The 10,999-nt window shown below is 32.7% G+C and overlaps 1 protein-coding gene across 1 annotated transcript; it reads right to left on the bottom strand.

Moving 5' to 3' along the window:
- Positions 1 to 6,779: 6,779 nt before the first annotated feature.
- On the bottom strand, positions 6,780 to 9,203 carry LOC106778068 (trihelix transcription factor GT-3b). Its single transcript, XM_014665958.2, has 2 exons — positions 8,654 to 9,203; positions 6,780 to 7,689 (listed from the first exon to the last, which is right to left on the bottom strand). Exons 1-2 carry the CDS (start codon positions 8,978 to 8,980, stop codon positions 7,099 to 7,101), a joined length of 918 nt encoding a protein of 305 aa, XP_014521444.1. The 5' UTR covers positions 8,981 to 9,203; the 3' UTR covers positions 6,780 to 7,098.
- Between the last annotated feature and the right edge of the window lie 1,796 nt (positions 9,204 to 10,999).

Genomic DNA, 10,999 nt, shown 5'->3' with positions numbered 1-10,999 from the left:
GTATAATAATAATAATATATATATATATATATATATATATATATATATATATATATATATTCGTCTTTTATGTTTAATTTTGTTTTTCATTTTTATTCTTTAAACAAATATTTTTTTTGTTTTAGCATAATTATTTATTAATTTTACTTTTTAATTTAACCATTTTCTAAATTTAATCATTTTTAATATAATATTATATTTTAGTAGTATAAAACTGCTAAAATGAATATTAGAAAGATGATAATCAATCAAGCATATGTTTATCCATAAAATATGTGCTAATTATATAGAAAGTTATACATAAATATTCTAGCATACACTATAATTTTTTTAAAATAAAAGAAATTATACAAGACAACACAAATTCAAATTTAAGCTACAATATCTTCCTCGCTTTGCACTAGATTAACTAGAAAATCTTTATTTGCTTACACTAATCAGATGATCATTACAAACAAGAAAGACATGCAAATAAACAAACAAAGATAAAAGGGTAAGCTAATGTACCAAAAGGTTTAACTTAAACATTTATATTGTACCGATTTATTAATCACACATGTCAAACATACAACAAATTTGTACATTTATACAACAGTTGACACTAGACTCAATTATCCAAATACATGCTTTGATACGAGGTTTCACTATAAGTGTGCATTCGTAGTAATATTCATACTCTACAAAGACATAAACATAGGGGTTATTACACTACTACTCACGAGGTTAATCTTTCACGCCTAAGACCAAAAGTCTAGAGTAAATTCCTCTTGTCATTCTCTCTCTACCTCATTCATCTCTATATGAGTGGAATGACGAATAAAACATTAGGATGCATCCTTTCTTAACTCTCATATGTCAAACATACACTAACAATCATTAAGACATAAAATTTCTCTTTGAAATTCTCTCAATAACCAAACCACAATCAACATATACAAAATTGTCATACATATATATATATATATATATATATATATATATATATATATATATATATATATATATATATATATATATATACACACACACACACACACGAATATATTCACACATTCATTATACTCACTAACAACATCAATAATGATAGAAATCAATACCAAACAACTAAAGAATTTAACCCCAAAAACATAGATTATGAACTAGCGCTCATTGAGAGGAATTGTGCTCAACACCACTCTTCTCACAAATTGTCTCGCTCAAAAAAACCAACCTACCGCTCAACAAAACAAGATGAAAAAGGTTCTAGACTTGCAGTGGTAACTGGTGCTCAACGGTACAAAGTCACCGCTCAACGCCAGACCATTCGAATTTGGGTCGCTCAGCGATGAAGCTGGTGCTTAACGGCATACCAAAAAATTATACATTTCAAATTAGGGAACCAGAGACCTATTCAAATGACCAAATTGATATTCCTAACTCAATTAACTCAAACCAAGCAAACAATTTCAAACCACCCAAAAACAATTCATTGCAATCAAATTATTTAGTCATTCAATCATCAATTTTAGACAAGCATGAAATTTCACATTCTTAAAACATCTTTTGCTTAAAAACAATATATTTAGCTTCCCTTACTTGACATATGACTCCATAAAGCCTAAAACAACTCTAAACACACAAGAAACTTTATTTTCTCCTATGAACAACAAAAGCACGACGAGTGTACATTATTAGAACCATTAATTAGTAATGACTCAAAACACACATGCAAAAATGAGCTCCACATGCAATGGATACAAGAAATGATAAAAAAAATTGTTGAAACTCAACTTACCCAAAAAAAAATTAATGGATCCAATTTGAAAAACTTGTCAAAATAATTAATCCTATTATCTTGATTCTTCAATCAGACATACAAATGATGAAAACTATTAAAAAAAATAAAAAGTTTGTGATATGTTTTAAAATTATAAAATTAATTTATAACAAAACTATTTATATAAAAAAATTATTATTAAAATAGTTGAATTTTAGTCGTCACTCATTTTTAAAATGTTATTTTCTAATTGTTTATATTTCTAATCATAAAATTATCTAAATAAATAAACAAAAAATATTTATAATAAAATTATAAAACTTATTTCAATATTATAATATATTTTTTTTTATTATCATAAAAAATTGAACAAGCATTCGTGTGGACCATGGAAATATTTGTTTGAAATAAGGTAGCACTTAAAAAAAAAAAGAGAAATAGTTACGTGGAAAAAACATATAATCATGGAAAAGAGGGACCCACGTACGTCTCGCTATTCGTCTTCATCTTTCTGCGTTCGTCGTCAATTCTCTTTTTAATTTTCGCATTCTACACAGAAAAAGAAGAGAGGGAGAGGAAGACGAAGATGACGCGGGGAAAGCAGAAGATCGAAGCGCAGAAGCGGAACGCAGAGAAGAATCAGAAGTCAAAGGGCTCGCAGCTCGAGGCCAGAGCCGTTGGGCTCAAAGTCATCTGCCCCATCTGCAAGGTTTCCAATTTCGCCTTCTTTTCTTCAAAAAAAATTCCTTTTTCTTCCTCCCATTCATTCTTCTTGCTGTTATTTTCTACCAGTCACAAAAAAAATTGAATTTTGATTGTTGGGTGCCTTTGAATTACCCTATGATCACCTGCTGTTGTTTTTGTGGTGGCTGTGGTAATTAGCTTTATGTTCTCTCATCGAATCAGCCGATCTGGGTGTTGCTTGTTTCCTTTTATTTTTTTATTATTTTTTGTTTTCTAATTTGAAAGTAGTCATTGCTTGACTGATATGATTTAATCAGCTTTGAAAAGGGGGTCTGTTGATGCAAGGGTTGCTTGGATAATTAATCTGGCTTCCACTGATTCAATTATTGGTTTCGTTAATTATTATGAGCTAGCTGTGTCAATTATATAACAGATGATGTTTTCTTACACTTTGTGCCTAGTTGAATTTTTGTTGGGTTACAAACCGGTGGTTTGTTTTTTAGCAAAAAAATTCAATGTGTGATGGAAGGCACGTTACAGCTGCTGCTGTTGTTCCGTGCATGCATTGGTGGGGATGTCGGAGCAAGTTATGGAGTTATGCATTATCTTATTTAGAGGATCGTGTTAGTCTTCATTGTTGTGATTTATGATACTCTCGCGTGTCTTTGTTTGATGTGCGGTTGAAATAATGCATATGCTAACTTTATAATATGATTGCTTTTGCAATATATTGACATATATTGGGTTCCTATCCGGTGGCGTGGTCCCAACACAAAGTTAGGTGTGTGTTACATTTGTATTTTGATTGGATTAAATGCGGATGACTAAATGTAGTCTTTTATAAATTAAGGCATCGAAGTTGTTGTTGCTACCATCTTCTGTGCCTTTTAACTTTGGGTGACAACCAGATATCCAGAGCATAGCATCAGTGTTTTGACTTTGAACATAAGAAGATGTTCTTGGAAATGGTGCTACTTTTTCAGTGATATGCTAATAAACGAGTTTGAGATGGGTTTTAGGTTCTTTGGATAACTATTTTGTGTTGGCTTCCTACTTGAAGTGAAGAGATAGCTTTATCTATAGCTTTTGCTGGTTGTTTATATTTGTGCACTTTTTTGTGTTTTGTAGGACTTGTTAGTCTCCTTTCTTTGCAGTGATTGCTTTATTCTTTCCCACTTCAGTATCCGTAGTGAAGTGAATTTCATACGTTGATTCTGGTGTTGGTGCAAGTCACATGGTTCATACAAACTGTTGTATTACAGTTTGAATCTGAACTCTCATCATTCTTTGGTGGTACTGTGATATTGAAATTGACCTGGTTTTGTGGGGATGGTTGATTCACCTGACAGATTGCTTTTCTTCTTGCTTGTGCTTCTTAGATGTATGGGTTTGCAAACAAAACTTATCACTAGGAAATAGAAGTAATGCATGAACTGTAGCCTACAAAAGGTAAAAAAAATAAAATTTTTGAGAAAAGAATTTTGTGGGAAGATCATAGCTTCTCCATACATTTTTCAAAACTGAACTGCCGAAGCATCTCCCATGTAGAAGAAAATCATAAGATCTCTTTGTATAAGTGGTTGAATGTATATGTATTTATCATTAGATATTCTAAGTTTAGGAAACTTAAATTACACATGATAGAGGTCAAATAAGAATATTTTAATGCATGTACTTTGAGTGTCAATGATATCTTTGTTAATATCATCATTTCTTCAGTTTGACTAATAGACGCTCTAATCATTTACATGGGTGACGAGGATACTATAGTTAAATTGGTTGATGGGCACATTCAATTTGAATACTGGAATTTTCCTTGTGCAATCTGAATTCTGAAGATCCTTTGCATTCTTAAATGTCTTGTATAATGTTTCTTCACACCATTGAACATTATTTTTCAGGTCCAACTTGCAAATCAAAACCAACTTGTTGACCACTATGCCTCCAAACATCCGAAGGAGAAACCGCCTGCAGAGTCAAGCTAGAGATATTTTTTAGCACATGGTACGAAAGGTCCAAAAGAAAGCATACTTTCTAGTTGTACCTTAGTGTTTTTAATGTAATCCCCTGCTTACGATGCAGGTTGCAACATGTTTTAATTGAATCATGTTAATGTGCATTATTGTGATATCAGAAAGGATGATGAAAACTGCTTCTATCATTATAACAATATTATCATGATGTTGCACCAGTGTTCACTGACTTGGGATGTTCATAGTGTTTGATGCCAACATGGAAGAGACGGAGCTATTAAAAAAATTCTACTTTTTAAAATATTGGAGTAAAATATAATTCTCAAACCAAAATACTGTCATGGAAGTTGTAAAAGAAAGGAGTCAATGAGTTATTTTGAAGATTTCCAATATCCAAATTCAGATATAGCAGATGCAATAGTATATCAGAAAGTAAGACAAGATCAAACTAACCAATGTTAGTGGTATATCATTCATCGTAGACATATCAGAAGAATGACAATAACTCAATCTTATGTCGTCAAAATTCAAGAAAAGGTTTATTTTAATGCAGGAGACTATCATAGGAGCGTTGTAATAGCGTGCTTTAATCATGATAGATGTTGATGTATGCTCCAGTCCAAATTTTAAGAGTATATAGTATTCATCCTATCAATTATTGTTGGATTATTTGACTCTTAGTGATAACACTAAATTATAAATAAAAGATAAACTTCATCTGACAAATATTTTTTAAAAGGTTAAACTGGTTATAAAAGTAAACCCCAAGCCCGTACAAGATTCATCTCTAAGCTTGGGAGGATTAATAAAAAAGTTGATAGAGACAACGCATTTTATTTTTAATTAAAGATTATAAACTCTTCATAGAAATAAATAAAATACTATGAAATTTATGTTGATATGTTATTTTTAAAAGACTTAATTCTTCAGGTAGTCCTCATATTTACTTAGTCTTCACTTTTAAAAAAAGTATCAATTTCATCCTTAAATGTCTTAATGTGTATTAATTAACTTTATTTTTTTTATGATGTTTAAATAGTTAACTTTGACTTACAGGACATTGTGGTAAGAATTTTATGATGTCGTGGTATTCCTTTTCTAATTTATAATTCATAAGACTTTCTGAGGTGAAAATTTGATATTAGGGTTTAAAAATAATTAGTCAGTAAAAATTTACAAATTAGAAATTCCAACAAAAAAAAAGAGAAATGAAATTGGAGATTTCATTGACAACGAAGCGAAAGTGAAAAATTAAACTTTCCTTGCTATATGAGTTCTATTGAATAATAATATTACACACTACATTTACACATTTTTATTTATTGCAAATGTGTGTTTTGTCACATCACCTTTAAAAATTAACCAAACAACTTTGATTGTAAATTAACACATTTAACAACAAAATTGATACTTTCAAAATACGAAGACTAAATAAACTTATTACAGTGAAAATAAACACCATCAGAACAATTAAACCTTTTTAAAATTATCAAATAGGGGGACATTTGTTAAAATTGGAACTGTTGGTATGCTCTTTTCTCTCCCTTCAACTTGAAACATCTAAGCATAACCTAAGATTTAGCTCAAAAGACATCGTAATAGTCCAATAGTACATTCATTTGATGGAGAAAAAGTGAATAACTATTCAAGCAGATTACCCAGAACACACAACCAAAAAGAGGGACATATTTCCTCGTAGACGTGCAAATGTCGATAAAGGTTTGATGGTGTTCTAATGAGTTGGTGTTGCAGAATGTTTGACCAGCTACTGATAATGACTTCATCTATCACAATCAATCTCATTTTTTTTTTGTTAAAAAATGAGCACCTAAAAGCCTTAGCAGAGGAAACTACGTAAAACATCATACCTGTGAAGTAGTGTCCCTGGATTACATAAAAATACTCGCTAATAAAATTCAACAAAAGTGATTGAGTTCATTCTCTTTGTCTCTCCAAAATATCAAATAAATCACACACTATATATTAATTAAAACAAACATCATAATTCTCTTTAAATTAATAAAGAATCCATCTCAAAGAGTATTTTTTTTATTACAGTAAACATACTGACGATCATCTTCCATCACCTTTAATTTACAAATACCCTAAAAATAAATCAACGAATATAAACAAAGTCAGCACTCAACTGATACCCTTGCCAGAACTTGCACATTCAATTCTTTTCACAGCACACTGCAGCCCAAAAAGCAATGATGAACAATACAAATCTAGACAGATGTCACGGGCAACGTTAACCAGCACCAAAACTTAGGATGTATTAATGTTAAACATTGAAAGCTAAAACGATATACATTTTCATGATCATCATGTTAAAATCTCATCACAATCATATCGGGATAATTCAGTAACGAAAAATATAAAATTGATCAACTATTATACAAAGTTGTAAACAATACCTGTTTTTAGTTACATGTCCAAGAACGTAATGCCAAACAGAAGTATCCCTAAATAATAGTTCATATAAAAACTTTCTATATCAATTTTCAAGACAAAATGTTCATATACTCCTATATATATTCTTTTCTTCATCCAGGTCTCCTTCTAAAATTCTCCATAATCAAAAGCTACTGTAAAATTTAGTCCATTCTGTGCTATACTTAGAATCATATATAAATGGAAACAACAAAGTAATCAGTTAGAAGGAACCCAAACCATTTGCTTCAGTTAGTTAGATTCATTAATGAGTTTGTTCAAAAGGGTCGTCAATAAAGCGTCCCTTTTTTCCGCCCTACTCTCTTCTCTCATTCTCCTCTGTTCTTCTCTCTCCCTCCATGCCTGTTCAATAATTAACCTCTCCCGCTCAAGCTTCTCCATCGACTGCCTCCACTCCTGTTCAAACAACTGTCTTTCATGAGCACGTCTCTCCATCATCTCCCTCCACTGCATTTCCATCCTTAACTGGTGCTGGAAAAATTCCTTTAGCATTTCCTGAATACTACTATTGACGGCATTCGTTGGATTGTTTGCCCTTGAAGTTTTATCCGTTCCAACTTTGTCAACTTTCCTTTTGCGGGTATTGCTTCTAGAAGGTTTTTCCTCTTCGCTGTCATATTCAACCTCGTCGTCATCTTCTGAGAGTTCCTCTGAAGATCGATCTCCACTTGATCTTTTCACTCCTTTCTTAGTTTGAGCTGAGCGAGTTTCAGATTCAAGAAGCAACCGTTGCATATTATGTGCCCTTTGGGTAAATACTGCATGCAATTCTTCAAAAAATGGACATTGCCTGCTATGCTCTGGGTCAGATGTCTCTTTTCCCTGCAAAAATATTGCCACATAATTTACTGGGTAAAGTGAACACCTCCATCACTGAGATATTTCTTTTCTGCATTTTTAAAGATTTTTTTTTTGTCCCAATGCAAATCAGAATAAAGTCGCTCAACCGTACACACACACACACTCCCTACAGGAACTTTTTCCACATGAACATAGTTAGAGAAGGGTTTCTTAAAATTTGGCCTATAGCATATTTGGATACACTTGTATTCTACTGGCTCACATTCCAGATCAGTGTTTACTGGGAAGCAATAAATTGTAGCTTTGAGATGAACACGGGTCTGGGACCAGATGAATTCAACCAGAAAAACAAACATGCTACTAGACTCTAGCAAACACATTGCACACCCTATAACCAGATACGTCATAAATTATATGATCAAGAGCGGTTGTGACCATACCAAAAGCTTGGACTGTTAGCCAAGCCTCAACTCTCGACATGCCCTGCATCAAACACGGTCCATTGTATATGGGCCATTCAGTTGAATCTAAGCCACAATCCCAACATATTCCCTCCCAACCCTTTGAGCATATGAATAAAGCTTCATATAGATGAACTTAAACAATTCAATGGATCATACTTAGTTGTCACAAAAAACATATATTTACTTTTTCTTCCATTTTCCTTCTTCATGTCAATCTCATCTTTTCCTATCACAACACAACTATCGAACATTTTGGGTCTCTCTCACTCCTATCTCTCCCTTACTACCGAAGTCCGATCACATTTTATCATGTCTGAGATAATTCAAATGACTGTCACATACAAAGGTGTATATCACTCATTACTCCAGTTGACAGAAAAACAGTCAAACTGAACATCAACAAAAAGATTTAACGAGATAACAACAATGCCAAACTCTGCTCCAAAATCAAGAACAATGAAAACGCCACAAACAAACAAACGAAATCGGCAACAGACGCTAAATAAAAAAGAAATAAAGACCTTATAGCGATTAACGAGGTTCTTCCACTTGCATTTGCACTGTTCAGGGCTCCTCCTGAACCCTCTCTCCCTCATCTTCGAACTCACCACTTCCCAAAGCGTCTTGTTCCGCTTGGACGCAGTGAAGTCCCTCTCCAGCTCCGCACGTATCGCTATGAACTCCCGCGTCTCCTGCTGGCTCCACTGCGGCTGCGCGGGTCCCCTCTCCTCCCTCACCGCCACTGACACCTCCCCGGACATGACCAACGACGTCGCGGGGTTCATCAGCGACGGCGTCACCATGCCAAGCCGCGCCGCCAACGCGTCCTCCCCTCCGCCACCGAACATTGACCTCTTCACCACCCCGATGTGGTTTCAATGTGAATTCGTGATTAGGGTTTTGGAAATGCGAAAACTCAATAAACGGAAGTGGTGCACTGGAGCTGGTGGAAGCCTCGGAAAAAATATCCTTTTTGTTTTTCCTTCTTTTTTTCAATTACTTTTCGGTTTTCCTAGTTTGCTTTGTGGACAAGACAGGAATCGTTGACTATAGCTACCTACGTGTGAAAATCTGCCTCCTGAAAACGGTAACGTTCTTTCGGCTTTTACTCTTTTGCCCCTTCATCTAATTCACGCCGTTTCCCCTTCTCCGTTGTCGGTGTAAAAGTTACGCCGTTTCAGGGTGGATTAAATGAAAAACACCCTATCTTTTTTATTTAAAGCTATAAATTAAATCTATTACATATCTCACTCTAATTTGACATATTTTAATTTTTCAACTATTTTTTTATTTATTAAAGATAAAAATATTCTCCCTCCTTTTGCGTGTGTTTATCTGCACTGATACTTTGTATTCTGGTATTTAATGTTGGCAGAAATGTCCTATGACCGGCAAGTCTTGATTTTCTGTGTTACTAGAATGTTCTCAATCTTCAAATACGAGGAGATTAGGTTAGGTAGGGTATTAAAATTCCAATCCTGAAGACTATTTATTCTGAACTTAAATAAATACTTTAAGCTGTTGATTAATGAACAATCATTAAATGGGAATTTCTATTATAAATTTAATTCTACGACTTATTATAATAAAGTTTAAATGGGTTATTTTTTTTACTTTGTATAGAATTAATTCAATTTGGGCTTGAGGCCCAACTCAGGTGATGGCCCATCTATCAGTGAACTTAAAAATTTGTAGGAGGTTAGGTTGGCGTTATTTTTAAATGGATTGTAGATTTTCTTAAGAGTGTTTCATCCTGCACCTCCAGCATTTCATTTTGTACTTCCAAATTTTAATAAAATTCCAATTTTAACCCTAATTAAAAAGGTATTTTAATTTTTAAAAACTGTTTAATCTTTAAAGGTGGTCAAAGATTGCAGCAGATTGAATTTCAGAGAGAGAGAGAGTGTGTGATCATATTGAATTTCAGAGAGAGAGAGAGAGGGAGTGTTGTTTTTATGCATAGGAATTCACTCTCAGAACACCATTATCTTTCCCAGCATCCTTCCTCTCACAGCACCATTACCCAACATCCCTCATCTCCTTTCTCAAGCCTTTTTACTCTCTTTTCTCCTTCTCAAAGACTACAGTAAGAGAACACAACCTAAAATTTATATTTTTCCAGCACAGCAGCTACCACTGTCATCCTCGCAAGCAAGCTTTTTTTTTTTTTCGCAACGGAGGTACAAAAACACTGGACTCACACTGGATTATTCAGATTTGATTTTTCCTTTCTTTGTTGTCTTGTGCACACTCTCATTTTAGCATTTTAGTTTCTTCTTTGTTGTGTGTTTCCCAGTGTTTTTCAGACTCGTCTTTTTCTTCCTCCAGTTTTCTTCTCGATTCAAACGTTCCAGGTTGGTTCATGGTTTTAATTTTATTTTTTTTTTGCTGCTTTTTGCATGTTTCTGCATGTCTATAGACTAGATATATAGATTGGATGATTAGAAATTTTTTAAATTTATCCGATTTCGTTTATCTATCCATGCTTCACTGAAGGCATGTATCGATATGGAAAACCAATACAGCAAGCATCAGATCTCAATATCCTATACATGCCTAATGCTTTTTTTTTTTTTTACGATTTTATTTTATTTATTTTTGGTTGTTTTTATTTGAAATAAATTGTTTGATTTAAAATATTTTATTATTTAATTGTTTTTTAAATAATTTATTATTTAATTCTTTTATTTTAAATAGTTTATTATTTAATTGTTTTATTTTAAATAGTTTATTATTTAATTGTTTTATTTTAAATAGTTTGTTATTTAATTGTTTTATTTTGTTTTATTTTAAATAGTTTATTATGTATATTAATATTTGAATTTATTATTTTATGTTATAATTATTTTAAATATCATGTTTTAATT

The sequence above is a fragment of the Vigna radiata genome, chromosome 11 (assembly GCF_000741045.1).
Source record: "Vigna radiata var. radiata cultivar VC1973A chromosome 11, Vradiata_ver6, whole genome shotgun sequence".
Classification (NCBI taxonomy): domain Eukaryota; kingdom Viridiplantae; phylum Streptophyta; class Magnoliopsida; order Fabales; family Fabaceae; genus Vigna; species Vigna radiata.
The sequence above is the reverse complement of the archived record's forward strand: the minus strand, read 5'-3'. Positions and strand labels throughout refer to the sequence as shown.